General features: G+C 47.2%; 2 protein-coding genes across 9 annotated transcripts in view; both read left to right on the top strand.

Annotated features, from left to right (window-relative positions):
• The window catches only part of ITK (IL2 inducible T cell kinase), a 30,056-nt gene extending 22,431 nt beyond the window's left edge, over positions 1–7,625 (top strand). The window contains exons 12-17 of the mRNA XM_031598214.2: positions 218–389; positions 1,118–1,334; positions 1,997–2,061; positions 2,144–2,262; positions 4,454–4,611; positions 5,149–7,625. Of these exons, the coding sequence (XP_031454074.1) occupies positions 218–389; positions 1,118–1,334; positions 1,997–2,061; positions 2,144–2,262; positions 4,454–4,611; positions 5,149–5,220 (803 nt within the window). The 3' untranslated portion in view covers positions 5,221–7,625. The remainder of the gene's footprint in view (positions 1–217; positions 390–1,117; positions 1,335–1,996; positions 2,062–2,143; positions 2,263–4,453; positions 4,612–5,148) is intronic.
• A 1,431-nt stretch (positions 7,626–9,056) lies between these two features.
• CYFIP2 (cytoplasmic FMR1 interacting protein 2) overlaps positions 9,057–16,239 on the top strand; it is a 49,651-nt gene continuing 42,468 nt past the window's right edge. For 3 of the 8 annotated variants that reach the window (XM_031598212.2, XM_090151136.1, XM_031598211.2), the window contains exons 1-2: positions 9,425–9,634; positions 14,774–14,914. In XM_031598212.2, coding sequence (XP_031454072.1) covers positions 14,798–14,914 — 117 coding nt within the window. In that variant the 5' untranslated portion in view covers positions 9,425–9,634; positions 14,774–14,797. The other 5 variants (XM_090151133.1, XM_090151134.1, XM_090151132.1 and 2 more) reach the window with 5 other exon arrangements.

Here is a 16,239-nt window from a genome sequence, read left to right as displayed (position 1 = left end):
GATAGACAAAAGAAATAGAGGAAAAAATGGGAATGCTGTTATTCTGGTACATGAACTGCAGCATGAACTAGTGAAATGAGCCACCAAAAGTCACACAGACGATTTAAGTCAGAGTCAGAAACTCTTACTCAGAGTCCTGTCTTAATATTTAACCCACAAAAGCTTTTTCTTTGACGTTTTTCTGCTAGATTCTTACTCTTTCTCTTACAATCAACAGGAAAACTGGTCATTAATCCCTCTGAGCTCACCCGTGTGCAGGAAATAGGCAGTGGTCAGTTTGGTGTGGTTTACCTTGGCTACTGGCTGGAGAAGACAAAAGTTGCCATAAAGACCATTCGTGAAGGAGCAATGTCTGAAGAGGATTTCATCGAGGAGGCTAAGGTCTTGATGTAAGCAGTAGATTCACCACAAAAATCAGACCCTGTACTCAGTAAGCTGAGACAAAGCGCTGTGATAATGTTTGGGAATATGAATGGGGAATTTAATTTTGCATTATTTACTATCTAACTAAATATTATAGAGAGAACGTGTGAGCTCTGGGAGTTACAAGGGAATCCAGTTCAAAGTGTAGGTGAATTCCTGTGCTCATAAGTCTATCAATATCCAGAACTGTTTCCTAGATTTCTTCTGCTCTAGGAGGCAGGGCTCATTCCTAGAGCATTTTGGAGAGACAAGTGTTTTTGTCAGAAATAATTAGATTAAGACATCTCAAAATTTGAGGGAAGTTTTATTTTAAAAGCTTGCCTGCTTTTTGTTTGTTTTTATTTGCACAGCTGACAATATTTGTATCTGATGTTATTGCCTTTGTATTTTTTACATCTCTCTTCAGAGTAGGAAGAAACAATTTTTTTGTTGTTTGATTGGATGATTTTGAATGCAGGAATGTCTTTTGATTACCATTGAAATGAGATATACTTAATGCTAAGCAGCTTGAAGTTAGACCTCGTCTACATATTTTCTCTTTTCTGTGTTCAGAGTTGGTCTTTGCAGAGAGAAGAATGCAACAGGTGAAACAGGGTGAAAAACTGGTCATTTTCTTTAAGCACAATTTCTGTAAGGACAGAAAGGACTGAGCAGACTTCAACCTCTTTTTCCACCTCCTCTTCTTGTCCCACAGGAAGCTGTCTCACCCCAAATTAGTTCAGCTTTATGGAGTGTGCTTTGAGAACACTCCCATATGCCTGGTGTTCGAGTTCATGGAGCATGGCTGCTTGTCTGACTACCTCAGGAGCCAGCGGGGCAGTTTTTCAAAAGAAACCCTCCTGGGAATGTGCCTAGATGTGTGCGAAGGAATGGCTTATCTGGAACAAAATTCTGTCATCCACAGAGACCTGGTACGTTGCCTCCATACAGAATTCCCCACTCCAACTGGACTTTCTCTCTTCATTAATTTCAGCTTTCACACTCCTCCTGCCTACCACTGGCAGAGGAGCAATATCTCCTCTTTTTGCAGAAGCATCACCAAAGCTTTAAAAAGAAAAAGCATCCTTTGGAACACTGATAAATTTGTTTCCCTTTGTTGTGTTGGGAGAGAAGAAACAAGAACATAAATTTCAGTGGACTCTTTTACTTCCCACAGCTCACAGAATCTCACTTCTTTTCATGTCTGAAACAGCAAAGATACCAAAAAGACCTGTTCTTACATAGGCATAAACAACATGCATTTCTGATAAAATAGTTTTAATTGCAGTGGTCAGTAAGCTGCATTGTGCACTGCTGCCATATTACTACAGGACTGTAGGCAGCTGTAGATATTTCAGTCTTTCTCTGCTCTTTCTGGGCAGCAAAGGCATGCCTGAAGGCTTTGCTGGCAAGAGAAGCACACTGGCTGTAAAATGCACAGAAAGCATTAGGACTTAAAGTTCTTGCTTTCTTTGTATAGTAGGATATCACTCCGATTCTCCTATTTTGAAGCACTGTGTAAAACAGGATAAAAGCAATAAAGTGGCACTGATAGTCTTTCAGGACTGACCTTCTTCCTTTTCTGTTTTTGTAGGCTGCTAGGAACTGCCTGGTGGGGGAATCTCATGTGGTCAAAGTGTCTGACTTTGGGATGTCAAGGTAATGCCATAGGGGCTGCAGATGTGGGGCTGTGGTGAGGTACTGTGGTTGCTCAGCATGTTTCCTTCTTTTCCTTTCCCAGGATTGTTCTTGATGATCAGTATACCAGCTCCACGGGGACCAAGTTTCCAGTTAAATGGTCTGCCCCAGAGGTTTTTTCCTACAGTAACTACAGCACCAAATCAGACGTTTGGTCATTTGGTAAGAAACCTTCATCAGAATGAAACAAAACAAAACAAAACAAAACAAAAAAAAAAAAAAAAAAAAAAGAGAAGAAGAAATATCAGCTCAGAAAAACCTAGGGGCTCAGTGCTAAAGTAGGATGTTCTGAACACTACATCTTCAGCGTTCCAATGGTGTTTTGCCTGAATAGCAGCTTGGAAAATCAAGCCTAAATAATCTAGGTGAAAGGAAGAAAGGAACAGTAAACTGCCTCCATACTCTGAAGCACTCCAGATACTGCCAATATAATGTATTGTACCTGTACAGTGTGATACAGTACCAAGGAACAATCTCTATTTTATGATGCTACTGAATGAGTAACCAAGAAAATGTAGAAGAATCAGAAGGTTTCTAAGAGAAAGGAAATTTAGGCATTTCATCTCTCTAACCACCAGTCCAAAGCACTGAAGCCTCATTTTAAACCTCTGCCTCTCAGAGTTTGTTTTTGCTGACTCTGTTTGCTTTTTGTTGATTTGAAAATATTATTTCAGTGCTGACCTTTTCTCATCTAATTTCCCACTCCCCAATGCATTGTTTTATTATTTGCATCTATTCTTCAATCTCCTTTCTGGATCCTCATAGATAAGAAAGCTGCTGTATGTTTTTTTCCCCACAGCCACTGGTACTGGAGATAACAAAGGCTATTCCCTGGCCTGTTGATCTGGCACATTGATGTGCCTGGCCCACCTCCAGCTAACATGCAAATAGTGGCAGTGCAGAATGAATCGGTACAGTGTGCAGAGCACAGCACACAGTCAATGGAGTGCCACTCAGCTCCGTGCCTCGCAGTAAATAATGTAGGATTACACCCTTGGCTAGTTTGTGCTTGTGAGATCTGCGCTCCCCTCTGCCCTTCCTAGGAGCTGTGTGGTTGATGCTGGGTGAAATGATGCATCACTTGGGGGGTTATGAGCAGCTTGGTGGGAGCTCCTTTGAGAACCCAACCCAGAGATGCTTCCAAAGCACCATTCCTCTTCTGTGTCCTCCTCATGTCCCCTGGCACGTGGAGAAGGCTGTCAGCACTTCCCACATCACAACAAGGGGCAACACTGCCAGCACAGCCAGCTCTGACCTCACAGCAAAGTGGCAGTGATATGGGACGAGATGATACCTCGCTAAGAATGCTCATCTGCTTCACAAATTAGGAACTGCCTGAGTGGCATTTCACATTTAGAGCCCCTGTAAGAGCCAAATGCCTCCAAAAAGTATACTCAGTTTTACAGCCCAGCCAAGCTGGGAGGAGTTGGCTCACACCAGTGTCTGGGCTGAGTGAAATAGCTGTGAGCTGTGTGTGCATCAGTCAGCCCTCCATGAAATCTGCAGGCATCAATGCAGTACATCTGTCAGACTCATTATCTGCCCCTCCAGTGGGGTTTGCATAAGAGGATTCCTCTGTCATGTCATGGTCTCATGACTGTGAGAAGCATTCTGCTCCACTATTCTGCCATGCATTCATCCCTTCTGCCAGGCCTGAAGTCCTGCTGTACCCATGAGAACAAAATGGGTGGGAGAAATTCCCAGTGCTGGGAATCTGGGGCACACTGGGGCAATACAACTGTTTGGTGTTCAGCAGAGCCAATATCAATGGTGAGGGGCTGCAATCTCATTGCACCTCCCTATTTGAAGAATTAGAAGCTAGAAAGCAAGAATTCTTTAGCAAAGCTGACTGCAGTGTTATACAACTCTATGTCAGATCAGTCTGTCTGTCTCTCCTTTCTTTACATTGTGAACACAGTTTAACACCAGATGACCAAAGAAAGCAAACCTAGTAATAAAACCAGAACTTGTATTCACTTTATCTGCAGACCTTTTCTGATATGATGGCCAACTCTGGCCAGTGTCCACAGTCGTTTTGTCTTTTCCTATCATCTACTGCACTGGTTAAGCACAAGTTTCTGTACTGCTCTGAACAGTAATCACAGGAAATTATATGAGTGTTTAGGAAAAGAGAAAATATGTGCTTCAGTCCTTTGAAATTCCACCATGATTGCACTGTACAGCTGTGTTAGGCCCTGATTTTTCTGATGCGTGCTTCAAATCTAAGCAAAACTGCTTTTTCCAGTAACAGACACCAACACTGAGCTGCAAAGACGAGCGGGTGGAAGGGGGGCGTGGGCCTGCTGAGAATGTTATTTGTGTTTTTATAATTGTTCCCATTTGTTTGCTTTAGGAGTACTGATGTGGGAGGTCTTCAGCGAAGGCAAAATGCCCTATGAGAATCGCACCAATGGAGAAGTGGTGGAAGAAATCAATGCAGGGTTTCGGCTCTACAAGCCCAAGTTGGCCTCCAAGTCTATTTATGAGGTGATGAGCCACTGCTGGAGCATGGTTAGTATTTCACTGGGAAAGCACTGCTTCCCAAAAAGAGCTCTCTCTTCTTTGGTGTTTAAGAAGGAGTTCACACCTCACATCCTAATACAAGAGAGTGCTGGAGATGAGGCACTTTGTAGTTATTATCTGTGTTAGCAAGATGAATTAAACCTTATGGTCTTTGCCTTTTATTTAAGCTGCTGTCTCTATAGAACGCATTGACATCACTGAACAGTCTATGCAGTACACCTTATTCAAGTTAATTCAGCATTTTGCTTCCTGAGAAAGCTACGAATCAGTGGTGCTCAGCTTTAACGTGGATGGTAAAAATGACAGCCTGCCCATTACAAAGTACTTATTGTCCTCTGGGGAAAATTCCCTGTTACTAGAGAAAAAACATGGTGCAGAAGGAAAATCATTCTTCTGTTGGCATTTTCTCTGTAAGAACGGATTTTGTTTTTGTTAAAACTCACTTTCTTCACAAGGTTTTCCTTTCTAACCTCACCATACCTCCCACACTGACATTAATATTCTCTCTCTCTCCCCTTCACTCAGAGGAAAGAAGACCGCCCATCCTTTTCTCTTCTGCTTTATCAGCTGAGTGAAATCTCTGAGTTTGACCTGTAATCATGGCACTGGATGCTACATGAAGCTAAGAAAGTCCAGATAGAGCAGACGGCTGGATTCTCCCCACACAAAGCATTAACGTGAATCCTTCCACCACAGAAACTTACAGTATGCCTGAGGAGAAGCAGAGGGCAGAGGCCCGTACTTCCAGACAGACGAGATATTCCCAGGTCTTCCAGAGCACAGGCAGACATGAGGTTTGGCTTGGCCAAGAATGTTGTTTGCATCTTACAAGCAGAACCAGCAAATGAGCAGAAATTCCTGTGACATGTAACACAGTAAGTGTAATTCTCATGAAGATGCAGCCCCAAAACTACGAGATCTGGCATTGATGTTCCAGTTCTGCAAACTCCCAAATGAAGGTCTCCCCTGGGGAAAAACCCTATCTCTGACTAAGGAGGAACACTTCAGAGTGGGCTGGACCTGAAAACTCTGAACAGGAATAAGCCTGGGGTACAAAGGAACAGGCTGGATTTAGTGACTGCATTTCTGATGCTGACATTTTAAGGTGGTTTTGTTCTCCCTTTACATGACTTCCTCTGAAACTGTGGCTTAACAAAAACAGGATTCTGATACCCCAAAAGATGAAGAGGTGCCTGCAGTTCGTAAGTGCGGAAGAGGAGAAGCAATGTGTTATAAAGAGTCTTTAAATTCTCTCAAATTTCTACAGTGAGTGGAAAATGGGACTCTGATGCACATCTAGATGTTCCGGGGGGAACTCAAATCTGAAAGTTTCTATTGAAATCAGAAGATAAATAAATAACCTCCACCAACTTCCTCTAGCTGAGCATTGAGGACATGGCAGGGCAGAGCGTTGTGTGCCTCCAGTCTAGGAGCAGACAGGATCCTGTGTCAGGGAGAGGCAAAGAAACCTTTTCCCAAACGAGTGTGCCATGAGGAGGAAACATGCAGAGTGTGTGATCAGTGCACTAGTGCTAATGAGAAGTTTTACTTCAAAGAGTAACTGAATCATCACAAGTCTCTTCCATCTCTTCTGCAAACAAACTGGTGAATCTTCTAGGGAATGATCAAAGAAAAAAAGTCTTATGCAAACAAACTGCCTTGATGCTCCAGGAGATCCATGTGGTGAGAGCAGAAGAAGGTATGAGCAATATCCATCTGCTGGTACTTCAGTTAACATCCACATCTCCACTGCAGGACAGACACTGATTTGACATAACTGACCTCCAAACCAGAAATGTGGGTGTTAGTGTCCTGCAGCATTTGTAAATGGGATCAGGACTTTCTGCCAAGCATTAACAAGAACTAGAGAAGCTAAAAGGACTCACAGATGATATGTGCATATATGCGAAATGTGTTTTTGATGTTTCTGTGTTTGGGCAAGCTATGACATGGGTAAACTTTATGTGACAGCAGTTTACAGAAACTTTGAGGTTGAAACTTCTATCAGCAATTCCTTGTGTTGTTACAGAAGTCAAGTTCAAAGGTGTTTGCCAACAAAAATGGAACAAGAAGATACTGTAATCCCATGATCTCACATATCCTGTGTCAAACTATTTCTTCATAGAAGGAGGTTGAATTTCTGTTTTCAATCCATGGTTCTAGAGTCACTCTTAGGAGTCAGAATCCTTTCAGGTTTATAGATACAGGCAAGACAAAGTTCCTCCTGTATATATCTTCCAACTTTGCTTTATTTCCACATTATTTACTGTGTTTTGCTCCTACTAATAACATCCAGAATGACTCTCCCAAGCAAGGTGAATCCTAACATACAGACCAGAGGATGTCAGTCTAAAGCACAGGGTCAGAGTGCCACCTACAAGCCAGGACTTCCACAGAAATCTCTTAGCAGTCTGAACCAATATGTGGAAAATGAGAATCTATAAAACATCTTTTAATTTTTGCCTATGGTGAAGTTAAGCTAAGTTTCTCTCTCTCATCCTTTCAGTCCAAGTTAGCCTGTTGTCACGTCCCCATGGTGCTAAATTTGGCATTTGGGCAGTGAAGTTTCCAGCAGCCCTACACGTGTTGAACTGCATGCTTACAGCTAAGTGTGAGGCCAGCTGGCTGTAACCCCATTTTCCCCCCTGCTCCACTCAGACAATCTGAACCACTGCAGGGCACTCTGGAATGGCTTTTCCCTGAGCAGAGGCAGTCAGCCTGAGGCAAGGCTATCTGCATGCTCACAAAGCCAAGCTTTTGGATCTTCGGGAGCAACCAGGGATCTGATGAGACTGAAGAAGCTGCTATTGGGTAGCAGCACTATTGCTCTTCTAGGAAACATTTCTGGGATTATATTTATGTTTGATGAGATAAATGTAATATTTATTAGCTTGGGAGCACTTCACAAAATATCATTGTCATGTCATATGTTTGGTCTTCTTTAGCTGTATTTCTATGTATACAATACATATTTTTACAGACAATAAAATTACTTTGTCCCATCTGTGGTTTTCACTATACATTAGCAGCAATGCAAAAACCACTCGTGTGCTTTTATAATTGAACAGCCTGTCCTTTCTCATCCTTTTCACCAAGAAGCAAGCCGGTTTTCTGAAGCATCTCCATTCCCCAGAGCTCTGGCTGTGTTCTGGGGTTACCTGACATGCTGGATTCATGGGGTTAGGAAGTATTCATAATATCAGCAAACTGGGTAGTTTACCATACAGACACCAAGTCTAAATATCAGGTGTCATGGCTTTAAGTTCTCTGAGTCCTTCAAAAACAGGGTTAATAATATCCTTGTTCTCCCAAAGGTATTTCCCCACTAATATTTATGAGACACTTCAAGAATCTGAAAAGGACAGTGCCATAATGTGACAAATGCACGGTGGTAAATCTATACACCATGTAGATACCTGCAGTGGTGTGGGGCCTGCCCCTCACTGCCAGTCCTTCCATCCAGCAGTGACCTACAAGATGAACACAAGGAAGCTCATTCATTATTCAATGATCTAAGAAAGCACAGAGTAGAAAATTAAAGTAATAGACACTCGTGGAATTCCCATCACCCTGAACCTGGCTGATAATGGAAGCAAGGTTAAACAATATTAAAAAAAGAAACAACAATTTTTACTGCCATGGTTTTGTTGGACTGACTTTGTTTCACCCACAGTCTCAGAGCAATGTTAGCTGTTAGATCTCTTGGAGTTGCAATAATAACGCTCACTTACTGAATTTTTCTGACAAGCAATAAATAGTAGAAAGGGGAATAATGGTTACAAAATATTTGAGTTACGAGTGAGAGAGAAGTGCAACACAGGGGAAGGAGAAGGGTCTGCTCTCAGAGATGCTATTAACAGAATTTTCCAGGTGTGGGTCTGTCTATTAACACAAAGACTGTTTCTCAGACTGTCTTTCTCCTTCTGCAGCTTGTGGACCCCAGTACCTTCAGCCAACTGTATCCATTCAGCTGACAGCAGCAGAGCTATAGGGTAGACCTGGTGCCCAAACTTCCCTGCAGAGTCAGCCAACACCCATGGGGAGCCTGAGTCCACAGCAAACTCAGCCCCAGGAGGGGTTCCTGTGATCCAAGGGGCAAGTGGCAACCCACTGTAAGCAGAGAGTGGTGTTCAGGAAAGGCACTCTGCCAGGGGAGCTAAGGAAATTTATCAAGACATTATGTATTTATATTTCAAGACCTTCAGTGGTCCTTGGGTACGCATCAGTGTATTTCTAGAGGCAGCAGCAGGAGCTGGGAGCACTGCCAGAAATGACCGAAGCCCCGCAAAGGGCTTGCATTAATGACCACGGGGAGCTGCTGCTCTGGAGGCTGTAAGAGGTCCAGTTTGGATTTCACGCTAGATCTGAAGAGCTTTAGAAAGCAGCATGAGCAAAAGGACAGGAAACTTGTCAGTGAAGAAATGCCAGATGCCCAAAATGCCGAAAGGAAGATCTTCTGGATGCAGAGCTGACTCAGACAAGGCTCGGAGCTGCAAGCCAAGGCACTGATTGCCTTCTGCTTTAGGTCCCTTCCAGCTCAGGTTTCACAAGCACGCTACACAGCAGGCAGTCAGGAACACGGTAGGTAAAACCTAACGGCGGTACAGCTCCGCGAGGGGCAGAGAGGCTGCAACCCGAAGCCCCGCAGCAGCGCGACGGCGAATCCCGGCCGGGCTCTGCCTTCCCGGAGCCCCCACCACACTCCCCGAGCGCCGGGGCTCCCGGGGGGGCTGCGGTACCCCTCCTGCCCCCCGCTCTGGGCCATCCCCGGCGGAGGGGCGGGGATGCGGCCCCACGCATCCCCCGGAGGAGGAGCGCACGGCTCCAGCCCTTCCCGCGGCGGGGGCCGGGGCTCTCCCCCCGCCGCCGCCACCACCAGCACCGCCGCCGCCGCGCGGAGAGGCCGGCGGAGAGCCGCGGAAGTGCACTTGCTGCAGCCATTTCCTGCTCTTTGTGCGGGCGGCGCGGAGCATCCGAGCATCGCCTCCCCGAGCCCCGAACCCAGCGCCAGGTGAGCGGCGCGGGGCTGGGCGCTGCTGCGCGGGGGCTGCGCGGCCTCAGCCCTTCGCGGCCCCGGGGCTGCGCTCCCCGGTAATCCTCCGGGGGGAACGGCGGGGAAGGGGATGCCCCCGCCGGGGCAGGTGCTGCCTCTCCGGGTAGGGGCAGGGCGGGCGGCCCGGCGGGGCCGGGATGTGCAGAATGTATCCCATAATGCTCAGGGCTACCTGCAGCGTTTATTGCAAGGCGCTGGAAGAGGAGGAGGGGATGGGAGGGAGGGGAGAATTGCAAAATAGCAAAAAATAGGAAAATAGCAAAAATAGGAATATTAGCACAGATCTCTTTCTCTCCCCATCCTCGCACCGAGGGAGGGGCATAAAGCTGAGCCCCGGGCCCGGCGGGCGCTGCAGGCCCCGCTGCGAGCGGCAATGGCAGCCGGGGGGCGGCGATGCTCCGCGGGAGCAATGGGGCTGGAGGGATGGGGGGGATGGGGAGGGTGGGCAGGCGGCCACGGGGTGCGGGCTGAGGGTCAGCGCCGGGCGTGGGGTGATGGCAAAATGGTGAGAAAAGCGGCCCTTCCCGTGCGCGGGGCTGCCTGCGAGCGAGATGCATCTCTTTCTATTGAACTTCGCGGCCGAGGATGCTGCTGGAAGCACTGTGCCAATGCCATCCACATCCTAGCTGAGCAGGGAACGCGGCAGGAAATCTCCGTGGATTTCAGGGCCTGGGGTTGGGATTGGGAAGGAAAAGGGGCACGTGCTGGAACCCTGTTGCTGTCTGATTTGGGGAAGGGGCCGGTTTGTGTGCTGTTAGGGACGCTGCCAGCAGCAGAGCTTGGCCTCTTTGCCATCTGCCGCTTTCCGTGGGGGTTCTGGCCTTGGCCCCAGATCACAGCCATTTCCTGCAATTAGGATGGGCTGCACCCCAGTAATTCTCCTGCCCTGCACCCCTTCTGCCCCACAGCCGTGCTTTGCACGATGGCAGTTGTTGTCAGGGGTTGGTCACTGCCAGCAGAGACCGCCTGCTGTGTTGGTGTCTGTCACTGCGTGTAATTCTGGGGCAGTTCCCTACAAAGGATAATTCCTTTCTCCTTTTCTCTGTACAGCTAATTGCTATTAGTGAAGCCTGAGGAATATGGAAAAGCCTTCCATTTTCTGACTCGGGTCTTGAGCAAAGCTCAATATCCTGATATCACAATAATTTTATTAACAAAAAATTACTGTCTTTGCACGAAAAGAGGAAGATCACTTTTGGAATATTTCTGTTTATTCAACTACTAACAACACTGTTCTGTATGATATTATCTCCCAAGAAGTGCTTTGACTGTCAGCAAAGGATCTTGCTCAGAAACTTGCTTTACATTTCTCAGCTATATTGGAAATGCAGCTTCCTATAGCAGCCTTCTTCCTTGGCCAGAGATAAATGAAGTTATTCTACAAGAAATAAATTCCAAAATAACGATATTGCTGAGACAGAGATGCACAGATATCTGGAGCTCAGCCTTAGTGGGATGGCAGCAAATTTAGAGTGCAAATGCAGACAGCTTCAGGAGTGCTGCAGTTTGGCTTCCTTTTTTTGTCAGGATGGGTAATTTCATGGTTATTAATGGCTGTGGCTGTGGAGGGCAGCAGCCCAGCTCTGCTCATCCTAGCTGTGTTGGTTTGCTCATGCAAAGAACCTCCTGACTGTGGTGGTTGCAATTCCAATTAAATCTTGCAGTATGTGAGGAGGCTGTTGATGATATGCATCCTACAACATAGGGGATGTTAATCCTGTGCTTCTGGAGCGAGAGTATAACAATCCTTTTGCACCCTGGAATCACTCTGCTTTTCCAAAATCCATTGCTGGCCAGCAGCATATACCCTTCTCTTGCCATGAGGCAATGGGCACCAGAAATGCGCTGCTGTGTATCCAGGATGTCTGCCTGCTGGGGTGCTTGCTGGGCCAGGATGGTTTCTGACCAGGAGTTAAACGATTTTTTGGGTGAAACTTTTTTCACAAGGCCCAATAAGTTAATGTGGCTTTCCCAGGTTACACAGCTGAAGCAGAGCTGTCACCTGGGAGGTGACCAGAAGTTTTCCTTCTTTTCCTCTATGTCATCACCTCTCCAGCAAAAGTCATTTTGCAGCAACTCACTCCAGGCTTGCAGGGCTTACATCTCAAGTTACTGCCAGTCTACAGGGCAATTCTTGCTGCCTCTCCTGTGCTTGGCAGCTCCTGCAGCTCCAGCATGGATGTGTGCTATGGGAGTAGGAGTGCTGAGCACCCAGAGCAGCCTGTTCCACTTCCCCACAGCTCTCAGCTGTACAGCTGCAGAGCCAAGCGCACATGAATGCAACATACTCATTATGGCCCCACTTTCAAAAGTCTTCCTTTGTTCCCCCAAGCTGCCCTAACAGTGAAGTCTCCTTTGTTCCTCTTGCTGTGAAAATGATGATATTGAACAGATAGGAAAGGTAGGACTGGGCTGCAATTACAAGTTCAGCCATCTGGGATATCCGTGGTTGCCCCTTCCTAAAGCCTTCCTCCAGACTGTTAAATCCAGCCCTCTGTTCTCACAACAGATTTATCTTCATTTCAGCTTTGTGGTGGTGGACCTGAGGCTACAGTCCTTTGGGCAGGTGGGATGGGGAGCACTGAACATCACGGTGGCAATGGGAGGAGGAAGTTTCTGCAGAGGACAAGCAAAGTGTGAGCAGCAGAGTGCTCATCAGCATTAGCAGCATCAGCCCCATGGCCTCAGAGTTTCCCTAGGATGGGGCTGGCTCCTGCACAGCGCAGTTCTACCAAAATGCATGGGGCTGGCAGAGCTCCAGTGGCAGGATATGTGGAACAAAATACTTTAGAGAGGCAGCTTCCAGCAGCCTGGGTGGCAGTGCTTCCCTCCACGCAGGCAGGATATGTTTCCTGTGCGAGGAGGAAAGCCTCACCCCTCTGCACATGTGCACGGGCAGCAAAAAAGCCCCATGTGGGGCACACTGTGCTCCACCCCGAGCAGTGATGTGTGCTGGCACAGGAAGCGCTGCCGATACACCGCAGGCACTGCTCACAACCCACACCGTGCCCCTTCATCTGCTTTGGTTCTGCCATTCTGCTGAAGAAAGCATACAATTGAAATTGGGTTCCCGGGGATGTTGCAATGAAGATTCATCTGTTAAAACCAGAACATTTGTGCAGTTTTGTCACCTGGATCCTGTTTCTTGCATGGCCAAGCATGGGGCAGGCTGTGCTCATGGCTGTTTGCTCGCTTTGCTCGATGCTTCCTTTTCTGTTCATTATTTCCACACTGCTGCCTCCTCCCTTCCTGTGTTTGAGTGCAGGGCCGTTGTCTTCCTGCAGGTTTGTGCAGTACTCTGCACTGTGGTTCTGAGATGCTGAATTGAGAACCAGATCTCCTGCTACAACCCGAAAAGCTGCCCGCTCCCTTGGAGAGGCATTTGTGGAGGTGACACAGGTTTTTCCTGACCCCTCTGTGCTCTCAGAGCTCCTGCTGCAGGCAGCAGCAGTGAGAGGCACAATTTATCCCTGCCCTCACCCAGCATGAAGCCACTCAGGTCTGCATGCATCCATCCCCTTGGGCCACGTTCCTTACTGAGTGTGTGTGCGTGTCTATCTATGGACAACCCAAAGCCATTGTCCTTCCATGTTCCCAGTGCTGGAAATGAAAAACAAACTTATAGTCTGGGAAGCAGTGACTCAATTAAAAAAAACAAACAGCAAAAAAAAATGGACCTAAGGGAATTGAGGCAGATAATCAGCTGAGTGGGAGCGCCTGTAGGACTGCTGCTGTGACCAAAGGAGCTGATGTGGTGGTGCAAGGGACACTGTGCTGCTTTTGTGCCTGGTGTTTGTGCAGACAGTGCTAGAGCACCGTGTCCTGCTATGCTGTCTGCACCTCACCAAAAAAAGCTGCAAAATTGGAAAATGGGATCAAGCTTAGAGAAAAGCCAAAGAGATGATTAAAGGATTGGGAGATGTGCTCTGTAACAAGGCAATGAAGAGCTCAGCCCACTTGCCTGAGCTAATTCAAAGGTTGCAGGGTGTTCCTATTGAAACCCGGGAGTATCCTCATGAAAAGTTTGCTAACAGAGCTCTACTGTCTTGCAGATTAAAGTAATAAATTCAGTTCACATTTGAAACTAACTGGGTCCAACTGGAAAAAAAAAACGACAAAAAAACAGTTTTTGAAAGGGGAGTGATCTGCTAATCGGGCGACATGTCAATATTTAAAGCCATTTCTCTCCTTTCAAATGTTTAAGTGTAACTGAGTGTTTTCTAGGAGACACACTCCAGGTCAGCACAGCCATTGCACAGGGATTAGGCATTAACCAGGAGAGCCCGGTGGCTGTGGTTATACAAGTGCTCAGCCTGGAGGACAGCAGGGTCCATCCATGGTGAGGCATTCACTGCAAAGGTGAAGAGCAAAAGAGATCGGGGACGTAGAGGTTTATCCTGTGTTTCCTGCTGGCTTGGTTGTGCACAGAGGTAAGCAGCAGTGAGCTCTTTCAGAAACATTTCCCTTTGGTTTTTGTGTCATGTGCAGCTGGCACCATCTCAGGACACAGCTGGTAGCAGCTCCAGGGCAAGCAGGTCCTGACCAGGGGGCACACTGCATAGTAAAAGCAAACAAATACTTTTTTTTTTTTTAACAACCACCTCTTTTTTTTTTCACTGCCTAAGCTGTCCAGAACCTGATCCTTTCCAGTTCACCTGCAAAAATGTGCTTTGTTGTTTACAGTTTCCAATGCCTCCTCATGTAGGGAGGGCACCATGTGAGTGTCAGCACTGCTCATGCTTTTCTCATTGCACTGCTTAGAGAGATATTTTTGAAAGCACCGCTTTGCATCTCACGCTTTCACTTCAGGCTGCTTGGGCTGCACCGCAGCACCCAGCTATTCTGCACAGAGCTGAGCACAGACAGAGTTGGGTGGGTGGTTGAGTTCCTCTGATTCTGCATTCCTGCTCTGTTATTGAATTGTGGAAAGGGAGATGACACAGAGATATAGGTTAAATACACAAGAAAATGAAAACAAGATAAACTGGGATCGTGTCCCCTGCAGTGCAAGGCAGGCCTGTTCCAGTTTAGTCCTTTGGTGCTTTCCCACTCAGTTTTCTGTCTGCTGTTTATCACTCTCTCTTTTTTTGGATCTAGTGTGGAAACTGAACAGCTGGCACCATGACGACCCACGTCACGCTGGAGGATGCCCTGTCCAATGTGGACCTGCTGGAGGAGCTGCCACTGCCAGACCAGCAGCCATGCATCGAGCCGCCTCCTTCCTCCATCATGTACCAGGTACCCACAGCTTCCAGAGCACAGAGGCTGTTCTGCACAGCACAGGGGCACGTGGTGCTGGGAGAAGGAGCAGATAGTGCTCCCAGTCAGAGTGTTAGAGGAAATGTTCAGAACAGATCGAGCCACAGCTCTGCTGTCAGAGATTGGGAAAAGGGTTCTTTAACACTGAGCAAGACGTAGGGAAGTTAAAAATGAGGACCAGAGTGCACGAATGGATAAGAAGCCAGAGATGAGATTTGTGATAACAACAGAAGTTTCTCAGCAGTGTTTTGTTATGTGTGTATTTCTGTGCTTCCTTTAGATGCTAAGTGCATGTGTCTAAGTAGGTCAAAATCAGAGTTCAGCATGAATTTGTCTGTCCTGTGCTGTGCGCACAGCTGGAGCTGCAGGTTGGGGGAGGGCAGGCTGCAGGATGGTAAGGCACTGGCTTAGGTTGCCCAGAGAAGTGGGGATTCCCCCTCCCTGGAGATACCCACGGTCAGGCTGAAGGGGCTCTGAGCACCTGATGGAGCTGTGGGTGTCCCTGTTCATTGCAGAGGAGTTAGACCAGGTGGCCTTTAAGGGTCCTTTCCACCTCAAACGAGTCTATGGTTCTGTGATAACCACTGTTCTGCCTCAAGTGACCACAGATTCATCTGCAGCTGCTCTGCCCAAGCCTGGCATGGGCCCAAGAGAAGGCTCAAAGCGCTGCTTTTGGACCACAGCGGGATGCCACGACTACTTGGCCACCGCACCCTGTCCTATAGCACACTCCCAGGATTAAATATAACACAGGGTTACTTTCTCCATCCTGCCACTCCTGTCTGCACGCCTTACTGTGGTCATGCATAAATGCAACTCTACAGTGATTGCTGTGCTGCGTGTGCAGGGTGCTGGAGTTTCAGTATCTCTTTCAGCAGGTCAGACTGCGGGCTTGTTCAGTAGCTTTGGTATCCCTTTGGGTTATCAGACCCAAAGGCATTTCTGGGCTGTTCAGGTTTCAGCTCTTCCTGGAAAATCTTAGTAATATTTTAACATCTATCTTCACAAAGTAATTTTTACTCTTTGCTGGCCTGTGGCTCATGGGAGGCTCAGGGTTCTGCCCAATGGCACAGCTTCACTTGTGCTTCATGGCCACAAGCATGTGCTCTCAGCTGGGCCTCATTGAAACCATGACAAAACTGGATCTGGAAGTACTGGCCAGACCTGGTTCCTCATCACACCTGCTTTGGGGTTAGCACTCTCCCTGCTACTCAAAAATGCACTTGCAGCCTCGGGTTTGCTGTTATGTTAATCACATCAGGGTCATAGAGGCGCGAAGAAAAGCAGCTCTATGGCCACAGCTC

Source organism: Phasianus colchicus, chromosome 15 (assembly GCF_987193195.1).
Source record: "Phasianus colchicus chromosome 15, bPhaCol1.hap1.1, whole genome shotgun sequence".
Lineage (NCBI taxonomy): Eukaryota > Metazoa > Chordata > Aves > Galliformes > Phasianidae > Phasianus > Phasianus colchicus.
This window is presented reverse-complemented; position numbering and strand designations above follow the sequence as displayed.